We start from the raw sequence: 23,138 nt of genomic DNA on the forward strand, positions 1-23,138 counted from the left end.
TCACTTCTGTCAGGTCAGGGCATGGAGGCAGAAGGAACTGCTGCATCACCACCAGAGTTGTCCTCCTGGCTGTGTTGATGCTCTGCTGCCATCACTCAGTGCTGGGGGAAGCAGCAAGCAGAAGCTTGCTTGGTTCCATGGTGCCTGCTGTGGTTGGAGATGGCAGCTTGTATCTGTGACATCCATGCTTTCTGGAACAAAAACACTCAGCTGCAGGCCAAGGCCTCCCAGAGGAGGCTGAGGAGCTCAGAGGGGTGAGTGCACAGCCCACAGCCCAGGCCTTAGCCCTCAGCCCTGTGCTCATAATTCCTGAAGAGAAGATCAACCACCACAGAGTGGTTGGGTTGGAAGGGACCTCAGAGCTCATCCAGTCCCAAGCCCCTGCCACGGGCAGGGACACCTCCCACCAGCACAGGCTGCCCAGGGCCTCATCCAGCCTGGCCCTTAACACCCCCAGGCAGGACAACAAGTTTGCCTCTTACCTTGGCAGCCTCTGTGTGTGCCTGCAGCAGGAAGGCTGCGATGCTCTGGCAGTATCTGTTCTCGTGCTGCACCAGGAAGGCATTCCTCAGGCTGAAGGCTGGGCAAGAGCAGAGGGAGACATCAGCTCCCTCCTGCCACTGCCCTCAGGCTGCTTGGGAGGCACAGGACCAGGGAGGCACACTCTGGGAGGGGGTGGAAGGGACCTCTGGAGAGCATCCAGTCCAACCCCCTGCCAGAGCAGGGTCACCCAGGGCAGGGCACACAGAGCACATCCAGGCAGGTCTTGAGTCCCTCCAGAGCAGGAGGCTCCACAGCCTCCCTGGGCAGCCTGCTCCAGGCCTCCAGCAGCCTCACACCAAAGAAGTTTCTCCTCACATCGAGGTGGAACCTCCTGGGTTGCAGTTTGTGTCCCTTGCCCCTTGGCCTATCACAGGACAGCAGTGACAAGAGCCTGGCCCCTTCTTGCCCCCCACCCCTCAGGCATTGATAGCCATTGCTCAGATCCCCTCTCAGCCTTCTCCTCCCCAGGCTGAACACCCCCAGGGCTCTCAGCCTTTCCTCATCACACAGCTGCTGCAGTCCCTTCAGCATCCTCACAGCCTCCATTGCACTCTCTCCAGGAGTTCCCTGTCCCTCCTGAAGTGGAGAGCCCAGAAGTGGGCACAGTGCTCTGGATGAGGCCTCATGAGGGCAGAACAGGATGGGGAGGACAACCTGCCCCAGCCTGCTGGCCACACTCAATGCACCCCAGGATGCCATTGGCTTTCTTGGCCACAGGGGCACTTTGCTGTCCCATGGAGAACTCCAAGGTCCCTTTCATGGAGCTGCTTTCCAGCAGAGCGAAGTGGCCATGGAGGTGGTGCCTGTGTGAGCAGCTCCTGCCTTGCAGCAGGAGCAGAGCTGTGAGGCCAGGCAGAGCTGAGGCTCTGCAGCTGCAGGCCTCTGGGGGTGGTTAGGGAGCAGTCAGCAGCTTCCCCCTGTGTGCCACACACAGAGCTCTGAGGGGGCACTGATGGAGCCATGCAAAGCAGGTGCTCCCCTACCTGCAACCTGCACAGGGTCCATGTTCCTCAGGCTCAGTCTGTCCAGGGGGATGGGCTGGTCCAGCACTGTGCAGAAGCCACCCTCCCTTCTGAGGGACTGCAGCTCAGGGGGGAAGGAAGGACACACAGGCAGCACAGCCTCTGAGCCCCCACACCTCTGGGAGGAGAGATGGAGGTTGGTGAGGGGAGAGAGAGTGCCATGGCCACAGGGCTCCTGAACCCCTCCAGGGCTGGGGACTCCACCACCTCCCTGGGCAGCCTCTGCCAGGCCCTGACCACTCTTGCAGCAAGGAACTTGCTCCAACCTCAGCCTCCCCTGGCACAGTCTCAGGCCATTGCCTCTCCTTCTATCACCTGATGCTAGGGAGCAGAGCCCAACCCCAGCTCACTGCAGCCTCCTCTCAGGGAGCTGTAGAGAGCCATGAGGTCTCCCCTGAGGTTTTGGGACCCAGCACATCAGAGCCTCAGCAGGAAAAGATGAAGGCCTTGCAAGCTCTGCCTGTCAGAGCTCCTGCAGCCTCTCAGCAGGGTTTTGAATCAGGGATTTGCTGTCAGCATGAAGAAGTCTCCCTTGCCCTTCATGCCACTTAGTCATCTTCTGCTTGTACCTTTAGATCCCTCTCCCACAGTGCACTCAGAGCCTTTACAAGCCCAGAGCCCTTCACCAGCACAGCCACGGCCCCCACTGCCCAGCATTACCTTCTTGCTGCGTTTAATCTTGGTAATCAACAGGAAATCATCAAACAGGAAGAGGTGGACCTCAAGGAGCCTTGTGCTTTCTGAAGAGGAAGAGCAGCAGCAGCAAATAAATCCCTGCTTTGGTGCTGGGATGGCTGCAGGGAGCTGCTGCTCCTCAGCTGAAGCATGGCCATGAGCCACTGCAGCTCCCAAAGCCATCAGAGGAGTGTGGCTGCCAGCAGAGCCTCCAGCTGCTCCCCTCCCAGCCTGCACTCCCAGGTGCAGCACTTCCAAACCAACATTGGGTTGGAAAAGACCTCTGAGAGTCCAGCCAGCAGCCTGTGGCCATCAAACCACATCCTGAAGTGCCATGGCCACAGGTTCTGCAGGCAGCAGGGACAGCTCCAGGCTGCCCAGGGCCACATCAGGGCTGATCTTGAATGGCTCCAGGGTTGGAGACTCAACCCCCTCCCTGGGCAGCCTGTGCCAGTGTCTCCCCAGCCTCCCTGTGCTTCCTTCCTCTTGATGTCCAACCTAACTCTGCCCTGCTGCAGTTCCAAACCATTGCCCCTGGGCCTATCCCCACAGCCCCTTCTGAGCAGTCCCTCCCCAGCTGCCTGCAGCTCCCCTGCAGATATTGAAATACAGCTCTGAGGTCTCCCTGGAGCCTACTCCAGGCTGCACAGCCCCAGCTCTCTCAGCCTGTCCCCATAACAGAGGTTCTTCAGCCCTCTGATCATCCTCGTGCCCTCCTCTGTCTCTCTTGTGCTGGGGGTCCCATAGCTGGACACAGCCCTGCAGGTGAGGTCTCCCCAGAGCAGAGGGGCAGGATCCCCTCTCTCCATCTCTGTATGGGCACTGCCAGTGCCCATTGCTGTCCTGCTGCTGCATTCTCCAGTGCTGAGCAAGAGGCTGCAGAATGAAGCTCCCAGCTGTGACAGCACAGCCATGCAGGTTGCTCATCCTTGGGCTGCTTCTCAGGCCTCCCTCTGACAAGCTGAGCACCTGCTTGGTTCCCCCCCAGCCCTCAACCTGCCCAAACACTGCTGGAGAGGCTTCATCCTGGCCCTGCCCTGCCCAGAGATGCTCCTGTTGAGCTGAGCTCCTGCCACCAGGGGTATTTAGGGGGTGTTACCTGCCAGTGTCAGCCTCCCCTCGTGGAGGAGAAGTCTGTTTGCTGAAGCCAGGATGTTCTCACTGCTGTTTTCTCTTAAGCTCTGCTTCAGACACTTGATCCCCCAAAAAAAAGAGTGAGAGAGAGCATTGGAGGCCTTGGGCACCTGGAGGTGAGCTGGGAGGCAAGCAGCAGTTGCATAAACTCAGCACATCTGGGCTGGGACTCTGGCAAAGCTGTTGCTTGAATCACAGAATGCATTGGGGTGGAAGGGATCCTCAGGGGGCATCTTGTCAGTCCCCCCTGCAGGCAGCAGGGACCCCTCCAGCTCCAGCAGGCTGCCCAGGGACACAGCCAGGCTCAGCTTGAGTGTCTCCAGGGATGGGACCTCTCAGCCACACTCCTGGGCAGCCTGTCCCAGTGTCCCCCCCCCATGGTGCAGAGCTTCCTCCTGCTGTCCAACCTGAACCTGCCCTGCTCCAGTTTCAAACTCTTGCTCTGTTCAGCCCCTTCTGAGCAGTCCCTCCCCAGCCTGCCTGGAGGTCCCCTCCAGATACTGAAACACAGCTCAAAGGCCTCCCCAGAGCCTTCTGCCAGCTCCCTCAGCCTGTGACAGGGCAGTGACACCACCACAGCTTCTAAAAGGCTGCTGACACTGCACCTACCCCCCCCCAGCCTGCCCCCTACAACCAAACCCCTGCAGAGCCCTCCCAGACCTCCCACTGCTGCTCTCGTGGGTGCCAGCTGAGAGCAACCTTGCTGCCTGCTCTGCTGGAGCAGAGTCATCCTCAGCACGCAGAAGCCAGGCACCCAGCCACCCTCAGAGCGAGGCAGAGAGGGAACTAACCCTTGCTGAAGGGGCAAATGCCCTTAGCCCCCCACTTACCTCCGGGACAAAGAATCTCTTGTCACGGTCCCAGAGCTGGGGCCAGATGATGACCTCCTGCAGCTGCCTCAACTTCTGAAAGTTGTCCAACCACTTGACTTTGCCTTCCAGATCCCCTGCAACGTGGGACCCACCAGTGACTGCCAGGCTTAGCACCCCACTGACTGCCAGGGCTGGTTGGAGGAGATGCTGGCTACTGATTTTGCCTCCAGTGGAAGCCAAAGCCCTTCCCAGCTGCAGCCCCAGATGAAATCTTGGCCTCATTGTTACAAGTGCTTAACCCCCCCCAAATCTTCTGCCTCCAGCTGCTGAATGAAGAGGTTGTGGTCACTAAGCAGTCTGGGGAGCAGAGAGAATCCTCTAACACTCAAACTGTAATCATCACAGGGTCTGCCTTCCCCAAGTGTCCTGGGCAGGGAGGGGGGCAGGGAGGGGGGCAGGGAGGGGGCAGGGAGGGGGGCAGGGAGGGGGACAGGGAGGGGGACAGGGAGGGGGACAGGGAGGGGGGCAGGGAGGGGGCAGGGAGGGGGGCAGGGAGGTCCTTTTCATTTGAAACCCCCTGAGCACAAGACTTGTGAAAAGAATGGGCAGTCATTGTGAGGGAGTGAGGCCAGAACTGCCTCAGCTGTTTACCTGGGGACTGAAGTCTTGGCAGGTTCAGAGCCTTACAGGGAGAACTTGACTGGACCTACAGCCTAAATTCCAGGGGTTTGTGCTGAGGGATGTGGCAGATCAGGGAATGCCAGGTGGGAAGGGACCCCAAGGAGCCTCTGCTGCAACCTTCCCAGCTGAGAGTGGAGTTGCAAGGAGCTGGCCCAGCACCCTGCCAAGCTGAGCCTTCCAACTGCCCAAGGGAGAGGACTCCACCACTGCCCTTGGGAGATGATTCCAGTGCCTGACTGTGCCCAGGGGGAACATTTCCTTCTGGAGCCCACTGGGAATCTCCCCAGCAGTAACTTGTCCCCATCACCTCTTGTCTTCTCCATGGGATTCCTTGTACAAAGGGAGTCTCCATCCTCCTGGCAGCCACCCTTGATGCACTGCCCCATGGAGCCTTCCCTTCTCAGGTAGTGCTCCCAGCCAGGCACACTCCTGTGTGCTGGGACTACAGCTGGTCCTTATGGTGCTGATTCTCTGATCCAAAACTGAGGGCAAAGCTTTGTCAGGAGTCAGTGACTAAAGGGAGGTCACTCCTCTAGCTGATCTTTGGTTTGCTTGGCCCTGAAGGGTCCAAACTCTGCAGGTCCTGTTCCTTTGCCAGCAGTATTCCCCAGCCATCCCATGGTCTTCTGGGGCCACACTTTAAAGTGCTGTCCACCCAGCAGAAGCCCCCAGCCCAGTGACAAAACCCATCTTCTTTTCTTGTGGGACTTGTTCTGCCCCCAGAAGTGTGCTCCTTGGGTGGCCAACTCCTCCCAAGCCCTGGCAAGAAGGGGAACTCTCTCTCTTAGGTGGCAGTGCTGTCCCTGGAGTCATTTCCCCAAGCTCCAGCTTTATCCATCTCTAGAGGATGCTTACTCTCTGCCTCATCTCCCTAGGAGGTGTTGGAGCCTCCTGCAGAGCAGAAGGATGGTGGCAGAGGGGGAGGCACCAGGCTGAGAGGCTCAAGGCCGTGGTGTGGTGCTGGGGGGTGCTGGGGCACCTCTCCCTGCCCAGCCTGGCAGGCTGAGTGTCTCACCTTTGATTTCAGTGGGGGCTGCAGGAGGCTTTGGGGGGTGTAAAGCTCTCTGCTGCTGTTCTGTTTGGCACTCCCAGGTGCATTTATAGCTTCCTGAACCAGCCTGGATTGGGAAGTTACTTAGCATTAATAAATGTTTGTGCTTAAATGCAGGGGGGGGAAGGGGAGAAACCATTTCTGGAGCAGCTTGTCCTTTCTGCACAGCAGCTGGAGAAAAGCTGCAGCTGGGAGAGCTCTTCAGCTGCCTCACACAGTGAGCCTCTGCCACTCACTGAAAGGTCACTGCCATAATATTCCCTTTGTGAGGGCAATTTCATCCTATTAAGGATTAGCCCCCAACAAATCCTCCCCAGACACAAATCCAACTCAAAGGCTTCTTTGTTTGAGACCTTTCTCCATTTTCCCCTCCCCTGGTTTGGGATCTGCTCTTAGTTGTTTTGCATCCCCCTGCAGAGGGCTCTGAGCAGGGACCAGCAGCTCCCTGCGTTGGGAGTCCTGTGACCTGGCTCAGGGAGGCTGCGACAGCCCAGGGTGGCACCGCAGCACTTCCTACAGCCTGAAGAAGGGCTGAGGATGGTGCAAAGGCTTCCACATCCCCACGGTGCCTCTGCGGGGCCCCCAGCCCCACTCAGGGGGCAGGCAGCAAGAGGCCTCACAGTTGGCTGTGAATTGCTCACAGTTGGCTGTGAATTGCTCACAGTTGGCTGCGAATTGCTCCCTTGACTTCTGCCCTTTGCCACTGCGGTAGTTTTAGGCTGTGCCTAGAAAATGTTCCACGGCTCTTGAACAGAAAGTGATGGAAGGTAAATGAATTACCATAGGATGGGAAGAGGAAAAGAATGATAAGGTCTAAAGCCCAGGGGTCTGATTACCAGCACCAAGTTAGTTTGGTAAAGTAAATCTCCCTCTCTCTCTTTTGGGCTCCCTTGGCTCTGGCAGATACCAGCTGGTGGCTTTTGCTTAGCTGCTGCTGCCCTTAGCTGTGCTCTTCGTTGTGGTTAAGTACAACAGCAGCTCTCTGCTCTTCTCTCTCTTGCTTTCTACAGGGGAAGGGAAGGGAGCAGGGAGGGGGAAGCTATTGGCAACCTCCTGGTTTTCACAGGCCCACAGAATGTCAGGGGCTGGAAGGGACCTCCAGAGCTCATCCAGTCCAACCCCCTGCCAGAGCAGGAGCACCCAGGGCAGCTCACACAGGAACTCATCCAGGCAGGTCTTGAATATCTGCAGAGAGGGAGGCTCCACAACCCCCCTGGGCAGCCTGCTCCAGGGCTCTGCCACCCTCACAGTGGTATAATTCTTCCTTCTGTTTCCATGGAGCTTCCTCTGCCTCAGCTTCCACCACTGCCTCTTGTGCTGGCATTGGGCATCCCCCAGCAGAGCCTGGCCCCAGCCTCTGGGCACTCCCCCTGCACATCTGTATCACCAGCAAGGAGCTCACCTCTCAGGCTGCTCCTCTCCAAGCTCCAGAGCCCTCAGCTCCCTCAGGCTCTCCTCATAAGGAAGATGTTCCACTGCCTGCAGCATCTTTGTGGCTCTGTGCTGGACTCTTCCCTGAGATCCTTCTTGACCTGAGGGGCCCAGAACTGGACACAATCTTCCAGCTGTGGCCTCAGCAGGGCAGAGTAGAGAGGGAGGAGAACCTCTCTCAACCTGCTGACCACAGCCCTTCTAATCCAGCCCAGGCTGCCCTTGGCCTTCTTGGCCACAAGGACACATTGCTGGCTCATGGTCAACCTCCCATCCAGCTGGACCCCCAGGCCCTTTTCCCCTTCAGTGCTCTCCAGGGGGGTTCTTGTGCTGGTGACCTGCACAGTCTATTCTGCACATCTCCACTGCATCCCACGCTTCGGGGCTGCAGCAGTGCAGCTTCATTCGCCGTCCACCTGAGCTGCTCTGGCATGTTGGGGAGAGGGGGTAGGGGCTGGAATTTCAACCCACCACAGCTACTTACAGATGGACTTCTCCACCTTCTCCTTGAGAGACTGGAGAAGAGCTCTCTCTGCTGGGTCAGTGCTCCTCTGGCAGATGTTGTTGAGCAGCAGGGGGTAGCGAGTCAGGCGCTGCAAAGGGGCAACCAGCAGCTCGGGCAGGTGCAGCCTCTTGCACTGCTGGTTCTGTTCACACCACTGCTGGGGACAAGGGGGGAAAGAACTGCCTCAGGCCTGGCAGGGAGGCAGCAAACAGATTTCTTCATCACCAGCTGCCTGCAGTTCAACAGGGACAAATGAGGGATGGAGCTGCCAGGCTTTCTGCAGGGCTCCTCCAGATGCACTTTCTGCCTTGCTGCCTCCCACTCGGAGGCGCAGAGTTGTCAGGGCTGGAAGGGACCTCAAGGCTCAGCCAGCTCCAACCCCCCTGCCATGGGCAGGGACACCTCACACTACAGCAGGTTGCTCACAGCCACATCCAGCCTGGCCTTAGAAACCTCCAGGGATGAGGCTTCCAGCACCTCCCTGGGTGCTGTGGCCGTGCTAGCAGGTCAGGCAGTGCTCTTATTCAGCTGGCATTGTAATTGCTTCAGGAGAACATCATCAGAGAACGCAGCAGATGGCAAGGGACCCTCAAAAGCCATCTTGTCCAACCCCCCTGCAGTGAGCAGGGACACCTCCAGCTACAGCAGGCTGCTCAGAACCCATCAGGTTTGACCCTGAGATGATCTTGCCCAGCACCCTATCAAGCTGAGGCTTCTAGCTGAGCAGTGTAGGGCAATCCAGCACTTCCCTTGGGAGATGATTACAACTCCTGTCATAAGGCATGAAGACAACATCATCATCATCATCATCACTTTACTTTCAGGTAGAGGCCAAAATCTTCTCTCTGTCTCAGGTTTTCCAAGTAGAAGACAGCAGAGGTGTAATTAAGGCAATAAATCTGATGTGTCTGGCAGAGGTCACCCTGGAAGAACTGCAGAGAAGGCTTGAAAAGTGATCAAGAAGCAAAAAGGTCATCACAAAGGCTGGGGGAACAGCTCTGGCTTTGTAATGAAGATTTGTACCTGAGAGTGCCTCCTACCTGGAAAAAAAGAGAGAAGGAAGGAAAGGGAGAGTTAAAATAGAGGGCAAGGTAAGAAGCAGGAACCCAAGCCCAGAGCAGTGCCCAGGCAAGGCCTGGGAGCACCTCAGCTCTGCAGGGCTGCCAGGCACTCCCAGACACGATCACAGAATGCCAGGTTGGGAGGGACCCCAAGGATCAGCTGGTCCAACCTGCCTAGGTGGTGGTGGAGCTGAAATGAAGCTGTGTGGGGGATCCACCACTTCCCTCGGGAGAGGATTCATGGAATGGGTTGGGTTGGAAGGGACCTTACAGCTCACCCAGTTCCAACCCCTGCCATGGGCAGGGACACCTCCCACCAGCCCAGGCTGCCCAGGGCTCTACTGAACCAGGATGGCTCTCACCACTCTTTATACCACTCATTAAGGCTCATTCTGTGCTGAACCCCAGTGAGCACAGGAGCTTTAGCCCTTTTAGGGTAGTCTGAAGTGAGTGCCCACAAAAAAACCCCACACCACCTTTTAAACAGTGGAAAGGAAATGCAAACCCTTGGCTGCATCTTCCTGGTGGTGGTGGAATGATCATCAGCTTCATGTTAGGCTTCTCAGGAGGGCAGCACAGCTGGGGAAGGGGCTGGAGAGCAGGGCTGGGGAGGAGCAGCTGAGGGGGCTGGGGGTGTTCAGTGTGGAGGAGGCTGAGGGAGACCTCCTTGCTCTCTGCAGCTCCCTGAGAGGAGGCTGCAGTGAGCTGGGGCTTGGGCTCTGCTCCCCAGTCTCAGGTGATAGAAGGAGAGGCAATGGCCTGAGATTGTGCCAGGGGAGGCTGAGGTTGGAGATGAGAGAATATTTCTTTGCTGATGGAGTGGTCAGGGCCTGGCAGAGGCTGCCCAGGGAGGTGGTGGAGCCCCCAGCCCTGGAAGTGCTCCAGAAACCTGTGGCCATGGCACTTGGGGCCAGGGCTTGGTGGCCATGGTGGGGCTGGGTTGAAGATTGGACTGGATGATCTTAGAGCTTTTCCAGCCCAACCAACTCTGTGATCCCATGGCTCCACAGGTGCACATACAGAGAACATTTCCCCAACCACCTCTGACCCAGCAATGAGGCTAAAGGAAAACATCCTGCAGAGAGGAGGGACCTGAGGCTGAGACCAAGCTGCCTGGGACAGAGGCCATGGCAGTCCCTGAGTGACTGCTCTGAACTACCTCCTTGCTCTGAGAGCTGCTCTGCTGCCAGCAGCTGCTGATGTGGAGCAGGAATATTTCTGTTACCTTGCTGAGGATGGAGCTGAAATCCAGAGGGGAATCTGAATTCCTCACATGCTCCTTCACAGCCTCAAAAAAGGCTTTCAGAAAGCTCAGGCTTACCTAAGGAAGGGAGAAGAGAGAAATGAGCCTCAGTGACCTTCTGAAGTGAAGGTTAAACCAACTTTCTTTCCTACCCCTGGGGTCTCCAAGCCTGAGGGAGTGCCTATGTTTACCTTCTTGCCACTGCCACAGGTGAATCAAAGAGGTTGGAAAAGACTTCAAAGATCATCAAGTCCAACCTTCAGCAAGTCCAAGCTTCAGAACTACACCTGGGATGCTTTAATCAGAAGCTAAACCAAATCTGCAAATCCACAGATCCAGAGAATGCTTTGGGTGGGAAGTGACCTTAAAGATCTTCTACTTCCAATCTCCCTCCCCCCCAGCTACAGCCAGGGACACCTTCCTCCAGAGCAGGCTGCTGGAGGCCTCATCCAACATTCTGTTCAATGGAATTAAAAAGCAGCATTGCATGAAGCAGCAAAGGTCATTAAAGGCATGGAGAGCAGCTCTTTGCTCCTCCCTTGGCTCCCTGCTGACCCAGGAGGCTGCATGGCAGAGCAGCATCGAGCATCCTCATTAACAGGGAGCTCACAACTAGAAAATGCACCGAGAGAGACTTCTGTCAGCACAGGACTAAGCTGCAGAGAAGCTCAAACCCTTCTTGCCACTGAGGGGCACACAGCTTCCTCCTCTACTCCCTCCTTTCAACAAGGGAGGAAGCAATCAGCAGTCCCACAGCAGCTGAACTCCAGCAGTTGGCTGCATGCATGGAATCAGCTCACAAACAGCTGCAAGGTGCAACACATCAGCTCAGAAAGCTCCTCCCTTGTGTCTCCACACAGTACATTAGGGGTTGGAAGGGACCCTCCAGAGACCATCCAGTCCAGAGCAGCATCAGCCAGGGCAGTCTGCACAGGAGTGCATCCAGGAGGGGTTGGAAAGCCTCCAGAGCAGGAGACTCCACAGCCCCCCTGGGCAGGAGACTCCACAGCCCCCCTGGGCAGGAGACTCCACAGCCCCCCTGGGCAGCCTGCTCCAGGGCTCTGGGACCCTCACACCAAAGAAGCTCCTGCTCATGTTGAGGTGGAACCTTCTCTGCTGCTCAGTCACTGAGCTGTGTGGTAGTTTTAGGGACGATTTGCCCCTGGTGTTTGAGCTCTGCCTAATTGCTGCTTCTCTGGAGAGCCTTCCTCCCTTTTCTGCCCATGGGAAGCTCTCCAGCCTGCATGAGCACTGAGTCTGGATGGCAGCTGGATGCAGGGACTCTCCTCTCATTTTCCTGGCCTGCTTCAGTTCTGGCCTCAGGAAGATTTAGTTCCCTTTGTATTTACTGTTTATCTATCCATCTACTTACTGCATTTAACTCCTCCAGGTTAGCAAAGAGTCTCCACAAATCCACATCCAAGAGAAACTCCTTGCTCTGGAGGTACTTCAGGGTGTCCACAAACACCTTTGCAAACAGAAAAACCCCAACCCAAAGGCAGGTTAGCTCCTGGCTGTGGCAGCTCGGGGTGGTGGTGCTGGGGGTTGGGTTGGGTGCTGGGGTGGTTTTTTCCCCTGAAAAGGTGATGTTTACACTGAAATCCTCCTGCAATCCTCAGCTGAGCTGAGGTGGCCACAAGGTGACTCTGGGAAACTTTGTATGAGCTGCAGGCTCTGAGGGAGGTCTCTGGGGTCTCTCTGCCATGCAGGCAGCTATGACCCTGCAGAACAGAGGAGGGAGGGAGAGTGGGAGGCAGGGAGGGAGCCATGGGGCACACTTCAGACGTTCCCCTGAGCCACTGGATGAGAGGCTGGAGGTGGCTCTGTGTGTGCCAGGCTGCCAGCAGGGCAAACACTGCTTCATTATGGCCTGAGAAGGGAATCCTGCAGTTACCATCTTGAGCACCAGCAAGTGATCCAGAAAGTAATTGCATTCAGTGGTGAAGAGCTCCCACACTGCTGCTTCCTTCTGCCCTCCTGACTGGCTGCTGGGCTCCTGCTGCCTCTGCTGTGCCTTCACAAAGTCAGCCCAAGACTTGCTCTGTGGAGGGGTGAAGAAAGGAAACCACTGAGTGGTGAACCAGCTGCTTCGGACCCCACGAGAAGAATCTGTGATCTGTTTGCCCAGGTCAAGAGCCCCGCTGCCAGCACTGGTGATTCACAGTCACACAGCAACAGATTCCTTCTACTGAAAGCTTACACACTCCTTCTTTAAAAGGTGTGGAAAAAAACCTTCTAAAGGAATCTTTAGAACCTGGCAATGACTTCCAAACCATTTCCAGCACCAACACAGAGGGCTGGGAAGCAACAGACTACGGCAGCCTTCTGTTCGCAGGATGCTGTGCCTGAACACGAGAGGGCAGCTTGCAGATGCTGAGCAGCTGGAGCTGCTCCTGCTGCTGGAAAGCAGGGCGAGGTTCCTGCTCTCCAGCTGCTAGGATCAAGGAGCCAAAGGGCTGTGTCTTCACAGGTACTGGGATGTTGCTCTGCTGGGTCCTACAGTGCTCCAAAGGCAGAGGTTCACACAAAGTTAGGCACTGGCAGGAGTCCTCCACAGCAAAGCCTCCAGGGCAGGTGGCAGCCTGCTGTGAGAGGCAGACCATGGAATCACAGCGCTGTGGAGGCTGGGAGAGACCTCTGAGATCATCAGATCCAGCTGCCAGTGGTCTGCTTTGGAGGGGTAACAGCTCTGGGTGTGGGCTGCCTGGATCCCACCTAGCAGCCCAAGCTGGGGGTGTGCAGGGCTGGGGGGCCCTGGGCCAGGAGCTTTGCTTGCCTGGCAGCCAGGCTCTGCAGGGCTGGGGGGCCCTGGGGGCCAGGAGCTTAGCTTGCCTGGCAGCCAGGCTCTGCAGGGCTGGGGTCCCTGGGGGCCAGGAGCTTTGCTTGCCTGGCAGCCAGGCTCTGCAGGGCTGGGGGGCCCTGGGGGCCAGGAGCTTTGCTTGCCTGGCAGCCAGGCTCTGCAGGGCTGGGGGGCCCTGGGGGCCAGGAGCTTAGCTTGCCTGGCAGCCAGGCTCTGCAGGGCTGGGGGGCCCTGGGGGCCAGGAGCTTTGCTTGCCTGGCAGCCAGGCTCTGCAGGGCTGGGGGGCCCTGGGGGCCAGGAGCTTAGCTTGCCTGGCAGCCAGGCTCTGCAGGGCTTGGGTCCCTGGGGGCCAGGAGCTTTGCTTGCCTGGCAGCCAGGCTCTGCAGGGCTGGGGGGCCCTGGGGGCCAGGAGCTTTGCTTGCCTGGCAGCCAGGCTCTGCAGGGCTTGGGTCCCTGGGGGCCAGGAGCTTTGCTTGCCTGGCAGCCAGGCTCTGGGAGGATCTCTGCAGCCACACCTTGGTGTTGGCATGGACCAACACCCGGCCACCTCTGCATGCCCCCACACCTAAGGCAGCTGCAGGGGTGACCATGCCCCATCTGGCAGCTCTCTAATGCTGCAATTGCTTTCCCCAGGCTCTGCTGGGAGGGTTCTCTTGGTGCTGCTGCTAAGGCTGGCACCTCTCTGATCCAGGGCAGCCTGGAAGCCTGGCAAAACCCAGCTGGGGGTGAGGGCCCTTGCCAGCCCTCTGCAACAGGTGCCCCCCTTGCTCTTCAGAAGGATCTGATGCTTCTGCCTTGATTTGGCAGGAAGCTCTCACACCCAGATGGCTGCAGTCAAAAAGAGTAACTGGAAAGCAACAACTTTTTTGTTGTTGTTAGTTTGGGGCTTTTTTGTTCCCCCCAAAGATAATTTTATTACCTTAAAGCATAAAAATTCATCTGTGCTGCAGTCCATGATCTTGAGGGTTGAGAGGCAGTTTTCCACATCAGATGCTTGCCTCTGTCTGTCTTTGCCCTGTTGAATGACCATAACAATCCCTGGTTCATACAAAGCTTTCACAGAGCCACAGAACTGGTGAGGCTGGAAGAGACCCTGCAGATCCCAGCAGCTCACCTGGAGCTCACCACCTCACCCCTGCTGCTAAGCCACTGCCACTGAACCACCTCCCTCAGCACCACAGCCTGGGAACCCTTGCTGGGAAGGAATTTTTCCTCCTCTCCAACCTAACCTCCCCTGGCACAATTTCAGGCCATTTCCTCTCCTTTTATCACCTGATGCTAGGGAGAAGGACCAAGCCCACCTCACTGCAACTCAGGTTGGAAGGGAGCTCAGAGCTCATCTGCTGCAACCTCCCCTCCATGCCCAGGGACACCTCTCAGCCAGACTCAGCTGCTCAGGGCCTCATCCAGCCTGGCCCTCAACACCCCCAGGCAGGAGGCAGCCACAGCCTCCCTGGGCAGCCTGTGCCAGAGGCTCAGCAGCCTCCTGCTGAACAACTTCTGCCTCAGCTCCACTCTAACCCTGCTCTGCCTCAGCTCCAAACCATTCCCCCTTGGCCTGGCTCCAGACCCCCTCAGCAAAAGTCTCTCTGCAGCCTTCCTGCAGGATCCCTTCAGGTGCTGGCAGGCAGCTCTGAGGTGCCCCTGGAGCATCTTTTTTGCCTCCTCTGGACTCTCTCCAGCAGCTCTGCATCCTCCTCCTGCTGGGGACCCCAGACCTGGATGTGAGGTCTGAGCAGAACAGAAGCTGCAGGATATGCTGTGGTCAGAGCAGCAATGCAGCCAAGACAGCAATGTGGCTGACACCTTCCTTCTGCTCTCCTACTCTAGGCAGCTGTTCTGGACCTGCTGCCACCCCTGAACACCCCAAGTCAGAGCTTCTGAGCTGCCCACCCTGGTGCCAAGGGCACCTCTCCTCCCAGCACCCCTGGGCATGGGGAACAGCAGCACTGACTGCATGTTGATGTGCACCACAGGCAGCAGCTCTGGTGGCTGCACTGGAGCCACCCTAACTCCACTGCAGGTCCAAGCAGTCCCAGGGTGGGCTGAGGGCTCTGAGTTCAGCTCATCTGCTGCCTGCTTTACTTACAAGGCAGCAAAACCCTCTCCTCTTACCCAGGGTAGTGGTGGGAGAAGGGCAAAGGCAGTGAAAGGGGCAAAAAACCCAAAGCAGGGTGAAACACTCACAGCTCCTCTTCTGGCAAATGGCCACCTTGGCTTCTTGGACTCTGGTGGGTGAAAAGACAAGGGTAGCAGGAAATCAAGCAACAAAACATAACAACAATGCATAAATGGTGATGATTTTCTTGACCTGTGCTGAGCTTCTACAGAATATTCAGCTTTTAATTGGTGGAGTTAGGGCTGGGGTTTGTCCAGTTGCAGCCTGAGCCACTGCACTCTGCTTGGCTCAGGCTGAATGCAGCAGACACAGAACTCACTTAGCTTGTTGGGGTCTTCCCAGCAAGAGTTGTGTCTGGGAGCGGGGCTTGGATGATGCTAAACACTCCCACTGGCTGCAGATGGTCAGGATGTGATTGTCAGCTCTCTGCATGGGAAAGCTCATCACACCTCAGGCCAGGTCTAGAAGGTATTAACTGAAAGCTCATCACACCTCAGGGCAGTGCTGGAAGGTATTAACTGAAAGCTCATCACACCTCAGGCCAGGTCTAGAAGGTATTAATTGTTTTGAAGCAAGAATTAGTCTCTGTCTGCTCATTAGAGACTTCTTGGAGCTATGCTGGGAATAAACTGCCCTAGGAACTCTTAAGCCTCCCTCCCCATCACATGGGAGGAGCTGGAAGTGGCCTCTGGGGACCAAGCTCCCTGCCAGAGCAGGATCACCCAGGGCAGGGCACAGAGAAGCAGAACCACATGGGGCTGGAAAGTGCCCAGGGAAGGAGACTGCACAAGCTCCCTGGGCAGCCTGCTCCAGGGCTCCAGCAGCCTCACACCAAAGAAGTTTCTGCTCATGCTGAGGAGGAGGCTCCTGGGCTGCAGCTGATGTCCCTCGTCCCTCATCCTATCGCTGAGCACAAGCCCCAGGCTCTTGACACCCACTGAGACAAGCAGACCCCAGGCTGTGTCTGACCTGCACTTAGCAGGAGGGCTGTGTAGGGCAGGTGGTCCATGGCACCATCTGACACCAGGAGGTCTCCAGGGAACACCTCAAGGCCTGGCAGAGTCACTACCACCGAACTGCGCCGGCGCTCGCCTGGCCTGTGAGGAACACCGAGACAAACACCCAGCACCAGCACCCAGCACCAGAGCTTCTCCCTCTCCACTGGTGGCTGCAGAGGGAGGTTCTGAGGTGCTCCTTGCTCAACCAGGGGCAAATGAGCTAAAACCTCAGATCATCACAGCAGCTGTGACAGAAACTTGTTAAAGGAGTAATGGGTAGGAAATACCAGGGCTGACAGCAAGCATCCAGGTGGCTCTCAGACCCCGTAATTTTTGCTGAGATCAAGAAAATCACAGAGTTGTTTGGGTTGGAAAAGGCCTCTGAGATCACCCAGTCCAACCAGCAACCCACCACCACCACGGGCATCAAACCCAGGTGCCATGGCCACAGGTTTCTGGAACCCCTCCAGGGCTGGGGACTCCACCACCCCCCTGGGCAGCCTGCATCAATCTTGCAGCAAAGAAATGTTTCCCCCTCTCCAACCTAAGCCTCCCCTGGCACAGTTTCAGTCCATTTCCTCTCCTTCAATCACCTGAGACTAGGGAGAAGAGACCAACCCCCACCTAGCTCCATCCTCCTTTCAAGGAGCTGTAGAGAGCAATGAGGTCTCTCAGCCTTCTCTTCTCCCCCAGCTCCCTCAGCTGCTCCTCCCCAGCCCTGCTCTCCAGGCCCTTCCCCAGCTCTGTCCCTGAACAGTGCATGGGGGTTGGAGAAAGGTCCTTCCCAGCCCAGCAAGGAGCCCTTCCAACCCCCTGCATCCTGTGATCTGCTTTGCTCATGTAGGAGAACAATTTTGAGGCTGTTCTGCTAACTTCTTTGCTCCCTTTTGCCTCCCAGGAAGTTTTCAGGCACGTTGCTGAGGACCAGGGAGCTGTTTCAGGTTCCTCCAGCTGCAATCTGGCTCTGCTAATCCAACCAGCCAGACCTTGGGGCAGTTTGCTCCCTGGGCAGAGCTCTCTGATGACCCAGCTGTGAAAACCTAGCTCAAGATGCTGGGGGGGGGAAGGGCCACTCGTGAAAGCAAAGCTCCTGAAGTTTAGTTTAAGAGGTTTGTGGCAGGCATTCCAGGAAGCACAGGGACAGAGCTCCACTGTTCAGTTTCATCTGGGAGTGAAGCAGACTCCTTCCAAAGGTAGAGACATGAAGCTGAGCATGAGGTAAAATACATATGTGCCTACCTTTGTCCTGGCAATCCACTCCTCTGAAAGAAAGGGAGAGAGGCTTGTTACTTGGTCAGCCAGCCAGCAGGCAACCTGATCTGGGGCAAAAAGTGCTCATTGCACAGAATCACAGAACGTTACAGGTTGGAAGGGACCTCCAGAGATCACCCAGTCCAACCCCCCTGCCAGAGCAGGGGCACCCAGGGCAGGGCATGCAGGAACACAGCCAGGTGGGTCTGGAAAGGCTGCAGAGAAGGAGAGCCCACAGCCCCTCTGGGCAGCTGCTCCAGGGCTCTGCCACCCTCACTGTAAAGAAGTTTTCCCTCGTGTTGGGGTGGAACCTTCTCTGTTCCAGATTGTAATTGTTGGTGATGAGCATAGAGGCTGATGTGTTGCACCAAAGGAACACAGGCCAGTGCATGCACTGGGCCATGAGACACCAACACTGAAGGTGCAGGAGTGCAAAGGAGGCTGCACCACCAGCACCGAAGGTGCAGGAGTGCAAAGGAGGCTGCACCACCAACACTGAAGGTGCAGGAGTGCAAAGGAGGCTGCACCACCAGCACTGAAGGTGCAGGAGTGCAAAGGAGGCTGCACCACCAGCACCGAAGGTGCAGGAGTGCAAAGGAGGCTGCACCACCAGCACCGAAGGTGCAGGAGTGCAAAGGAGGCTGCACCACCAGCACCGAAGGTGCAGGAGGGCAAAGGAGGCTGCACCACCAACACCGAAGGTGCAGGAGTGCAAAGGAGGCTGCACCACCAGCACTGAAGGTGCAGGAGTGCAAAGGAGGCTGCACCACCAGCACTGAAGGTGCAGGACTGCAAAGGAGGCTGCACCAGCAATGACTGTGCAGGAGTGCAAAGGAGGCTGCACCACCAGCACTGAAGGTGCAGGAGTGCAAAGGAGGCTGCACCACCAGCACTGAAGGTGCAGGAGTGCAAAGGAGGCTGCACCACCAGCACTGAAGGTGCAGGACTGCAAAGGAGGCTGCACCAGCAATGACTGTGCAGGAGTGCAAAGGAGGCTGCACCACCAGCACTGAAGGTGCAGGAGTGCAAAGGAGGCTGCACCACCAGCACTGAAGGTGCAGGAGGGCAAAGGAGGCTGCACCACCAGCACCGAAGGTGCAGGAGTGCAAAGGAGGCTGCACCACCAGCACTGAAGGTGCAGGAGTGCAAAGGAGGCTGCACCACCAACACTGAAGGTGCAGGAGTGCAAAGGAGGCTGCACCACCAACACCGAAGGTGCAGGAGTGCAAAGGAGGCTGCACCACCAGCACTGAAGGTGCAGGACTGCAAAGGAGGCTGCACCAGCAATGACTGTGCAGGAGTGCAAAGGAGGCTGCACCACCAGCACTGAAGGTGCAGGAGTGCAAAGGAGGCTGCACCACCAGCACTGAAGGTGCAGGAGGGCAAAGGAGGCTGCACCACCAGCACTGAAGGTGCAGGAGGGCAAAGGAGGCTGCACCACCAGCACTGAAGGTGCAGGAGGGCAAAGGAGGCTGCACCACCAGCACTGAAGGTGCAGGAGTGCAAAGGAGGCTGCACCACCAGCACTGAAGGTACAGGAGGGCAAAGGAGGCTGCACCACCAGCACTGAAGGTGCAGGAGGGCAAAGGAGGCTGCACCACCAGCACTGAAGGTGCAGGAGGGCAAAGGAGGCTGCACCACCAGCACTGAAGGTACAGGAGTGCAAAGGAGGCTGCACCACCAGCACTGAAGGTGCAGGAGGGCAAAGGAGGCTGCACCACCAGCACTGAAGGTGCAGGACTGCAAAGGAGGCTGCACCAGCAATGACTGTGCAGGAGTGCAAAGGAGGCTGCACCACCCTGCTCCCCTTACCTGGACACCTTCCTGCGGGGTGAGGCTGGGCCAGGGGAGTCTCCTGGGCAGGGTAGCAGAGTTGGCTCTCCAGGAGCCTTGGAGGGTCTCACTGGGACTGCTGTTGCTGAGAAGGGTTTCCTGGCTTGGCAGCTTTGGTGTGGAGCTGGCAGGCTCTGGACCTGCAGTGGTTGTCTCAGGCTTGGTTTTGGAGGACAACTTTGCCTGAGCACAAGAAGGCAGCGGCGGAGAGGAAGCTGCAGCGCACCGAGGAGGACTCTTGCAAACGTGGTGGAGGCAGCTGGTGGATTCCTTCGGAGCCCCCATCTGAGCTGTGTCACAGCACTCCTCAGAGGTCCCAGCTTGTGAGGCAGAGGCCATCCTCAAGCGCCTTAAGGTTGGCGAAGTGGAAATCCTGGCCAGGGCCTGCCGGTTGAACTGGAAAGGTCCCTGGGGGCTTCCAGTGGCCTCCTCTGCAGGGGGCTTCAGATGGATGGAGTCCCCTGGAGGCACAGTGGTGTCCACACAAACTGATTCTGTCTGGGTTGGAGATGAACTGAAGGCATCTTCTGGACTGCTTCTTCCAGACACAGCAGCATTCCCTTGCTGAAGATCAGCTTCTCTGCTCAGGAGCTCCACACTGATGCAGGTTTCCTTGGGCAGGTCTGGAGAGCGATGGGAGCTGGGCTGCTGCATCCTTCACTTGCAGCATCAAGCTTTGTACCTGGGAAACATGGTCACAAAGGCTTCTTAGAAAGCTGATGCACAGGGGGAAAATTAAAACAAAAAGATCTAACCCAGACAATGTAGGGCAGAAACAAACTGCCTGCACTTGGAATGCTGCTTCAGGGCAGCTCCCACCAGTTTTAGGAACCAGCTGCAGCAGGCTGCTTAAAAGCAGCTCCTGACTCTGGGGGTGTTTGGTAGTTCAAGCACTAAGGAGGAATTAGGAGCTCTGCTCATCTGGGGCTTATTTCCTGTTGCCACTCCCCCAGCAGTGAGGGAGTAGCTGGGACGAAGCTGAAGCTGCAGGCTGGCAGGGCTGCTGCTCCTTGCCAAGCTGTTTGTGCACCAACAGCAGTGACTTGCTGGCTGCTGCAGCCAGTGCAATGTGATGCTGCTGCAAGGTGAGGCTGCTCCCTCTGGCTGTGCTTTGCAGCAGGAGATGTGCTGTGTAGTAAATCTTCTGGGCTGGAGCTGCTCTCCTGTGAGGACAGACTGAGAGAGTTGGGGCTGTTCAGTCTGGAGAAGAGAAGGCTCTGAGGAGACCTAATTGTGGCCTTCCAGGATCTGCAGGGGGCTACAAGTAAGCTGGGGAGGGACTTTTGAGGGTGTCAGGGAGTGATAGGACTGGGGGGGATGGAGCAAAACTAGAAGTGGGGAGATTGAGATTGGATGTTAGGAAGAAGTTGTTCCCCATGGGGGTGGTGAGAGCCTGGCACAGGCTGCCCAGGGAGGTGGTGGAAGCCTCCTGCCTGGAGGTGTTTGCAGCCAGGCTGGAGGTGGCTGTGAGCAACCTGCTGTGGTGTGAGGTGTCCCTGCCCATGGCAGAGGGTTGGAGCTGGCTGAGCCTTGAGGTCCCTTCCAACCCTGACAGTTCTGTGATTCTGTGCAGCAATCAGGTAAGACAACAACTGGTCCAAGTCATTTGCCTGTTGGTTGATCAGGAAGCAGCCACTCGTGTCCCATGAGCCACGAGCTCTGCTGGAAGGCATCTGGATGAGTGACCCTTCCACACCTGGGCTGAAGGTGGTGAATTCAAATTAGTAATTCAGCCTCTCCTTTAATTCAGCTTCTTGGCTTGCTCAGAGGACTCCCAAATCCAGCCATGAGTGCTGCTTGCTTTGGGGGCACTTTTATTCTTATTAGAATGGGTTTGTTTGTTTGTTTATTTGAAAGGGATTTATTTACTCAAAGGGATTCAATTATTTCTTTAGACTGGATTAAGTTATGTATTTAACATGGGTTAATTTTTTTAAATGGATTTCTTTATTTCATATTTAGCATGGATTTGGTTAGTTAAGTTTTTAGGACTGGCTTTGTTTATTTTCAGTAGAATGGATTATTTGGTTTTTGACATGCAGGTTGGAAAAGAGCCTCAGGGTCACCAAGTCCAACCCAGAACCCTACTCTGCAAGGCTCACCCCTAAACTACATCCCCAGGCACCACATCCAAACCACCTCTAAACACATCCAGGCTTGGGGACTCCACCACCTCCCTGGGCAGCACATTCCAATCCCTGACCACTCTGGCTGGGAAGATTTTTTCCTACTGTCCAGTCTAACCCTTCCCAGCCACAGCTTGAGGCCATTCCCTCTTCTATCACTAATTACCTGTGAGAAGAGACCAGCAGCAGCCTCTCTACAACCTCCTTTCAGGTAGCTGTAGAGAGCAGTGAGGTCTCCCCTCAGCCTCCTCTCTTCCAAACTAAACAACCCAGCTCCCTCAGTCACTCCTCATAAGATTCAGCCCTCTCAGGGCTTGGGTGCTGGCACACTTGGGAGCCCTCTCCTAGTCTTGGTGATGTGTGAACATCCTTTGTTGCTCAGAACATTGTAAGAGCCTTGAAAACTATTTCCCCCTCATTTCACAAGTGACAAACTGAGAGAAGAAAGAAAGAACCCAAGGACCCAAACCCAGCAAGAGTTCAATGAGTCCTTGTCAAACATCTTCACTCCTGGATTCCAGACCTCCAAATCAGTGTCTTCTGTGCAGCTGCACTGTCGGACAGCAATGTTCTCCTCTCTGCTGTTATTAATGCAGGAGTGGAGATGTCATGAAGGCAAGAAGTGTAATTTCCCAGCTTGAAGGCAGAGCAGCTTTGAAAGGGAGAAAGGAATCGGCTGGCAGATCATCCATCAGGAATGCAGGGCTGGAACCTGTGCACCTGAGTGCTGACAGAGGGCACTGCTGCTTTTCCTTTCATGTGCTTCCCGGGACAGCTCTCACCAAGTGGAAAACGGCAGAGGCTTTCTCCCAGTGACCCTCGGCAGCAGCTTTTCCCCAGCTCACTGTAGGCAGGAGAGTTAGCACTGAAGCAGGAGGACCTGGAGTCCTCAGCACCAGGACGCTGCCGTGGCGGCAAATGCTCACAGCGCTGCGGAAGGCCAGGTGGGAAGGGACCCCAAGGATCATCTGCTCCAAGCTTTCTAGTGGAGCTGCAGGGAGCTGGCCCAGCAGCCTGCCAAGCTGAGTCCTCTCCTGTGCTGAGGGCTGCAGAGCTGCACCCAGCACTGCAGGGTGGGACCTCAGCAGGGTGAGACACAGGGGCACAGTCTCCACTGCCAAAAAAGTATTCGAGGGCTGGAAGAACCCCGAGCTGAGCTGCAGGTGAGAGGTGTGCTGGGGCACGGCTGGGACATGCCAGAGCCAGGAGCTACCATAGCTACAGAGCCTCATCCCACTGCTGGGTGGTAGGGAGCATCCTCTTCAGCAGCTTTATTCTTACTCCTTGAGAGAGCAGGGGGATGGTGCTCCCCACAGGGCTTTGTTGTACTTCACCAAGTACAAAGAGCTGAGGTCTGGGGGGCAGCAAAGAAATTTCCTGGGAGGATGGAGGGGAAATAAGTAATTTAGGGAAGGCTTCTGAGCAAAGGCTGTAGCAAGCCCAAGGGGACTGTTTGTATCTGGAGTTATCTCAGCAGGCCAGAGGGAAATGCTTTCAAACATGTTCAAATCCATTAAAGCTTTGAAGGGAAAGCAGGGCCTGGCTGACCACATCTTTGGATGGGGTAAACTCTGGCAGTTGCTGATGAGCTGCTAGAGAGGTTGGATGGGAACAAGCAGTCTGGTCACAATAGAAGCCCTCAGCTGCTGATGTTTACTGGGGTTCTGTGTCCCACCCCCCCATGGCTGCCTGCTTGTGCCTCCCAGATATCAAACCATTGGCCACAGAAGTCAGCAATGTGCTTTAAACAGCTGTCATTGCACATCCTGCTGCCTGCTCTGCTCCCTTTTATCCTCTGGCTCTCTTTTCATCGATGATTTACGTGCAGAGCTCCTCTGCTTGAAATCCTGACT

At 56.5% G+C, this 23,138-nt stretch overlaps 1 protein-coding gene across 1 annotated transcript; it reads right to left on the bottom strand.

Annotated features, from left to right (window-relative positions):
- Positions 1-19,872, bottom strand: PLEKHG7 (pleckstrin homology and RhoGEF domain containing G7). The gene is made up of 16 exons (XM_054168039.1): positions 19,139-19,872; positions 17,315-17,337; positions 16,047-16,174; positions 15,146-15,186; positions 13,878-13,973; positions 12,053-12,199; positions 11,531-11,626; positions 10,141-10,236; positions 8,673-8,786; positions 7,834-8,008; positions 4,205-4,320; positions 3,340-3,433; positions 2,226-2,305; positions 1,527-1,683; positions 483-580; positions 1-6 (listed from the first exon to the last, which is right to left on the bottom strand). The coding sequence occupies exons 1-16, from the start codon at positions 19,811-19,813 to the stop codon at positions 1-3; spliced, it is 2,142 nt and encodes a 713-aa protein (XP_054024014.1). The 5' UTR covers positions 19,814-19,872.
- Positions 19,873-23,138: the final 3,266 nt, after the last annotated feature.

Source organism: Dryobates pubescens, chromosome 15 (assembly GCF_014839835.1).
Source record: "Dryobates pubescens isolate bDryPub1 chromosome 15, bDryPub1.pri, whole genome shotgun sequence".
In the NCBI taxonomy this organism is placed as follows: Eukaryota; Metazoa; Chordata; class Aves; order Piciformes; family Picidae; genus Dryobates; species Dryobates pubescens.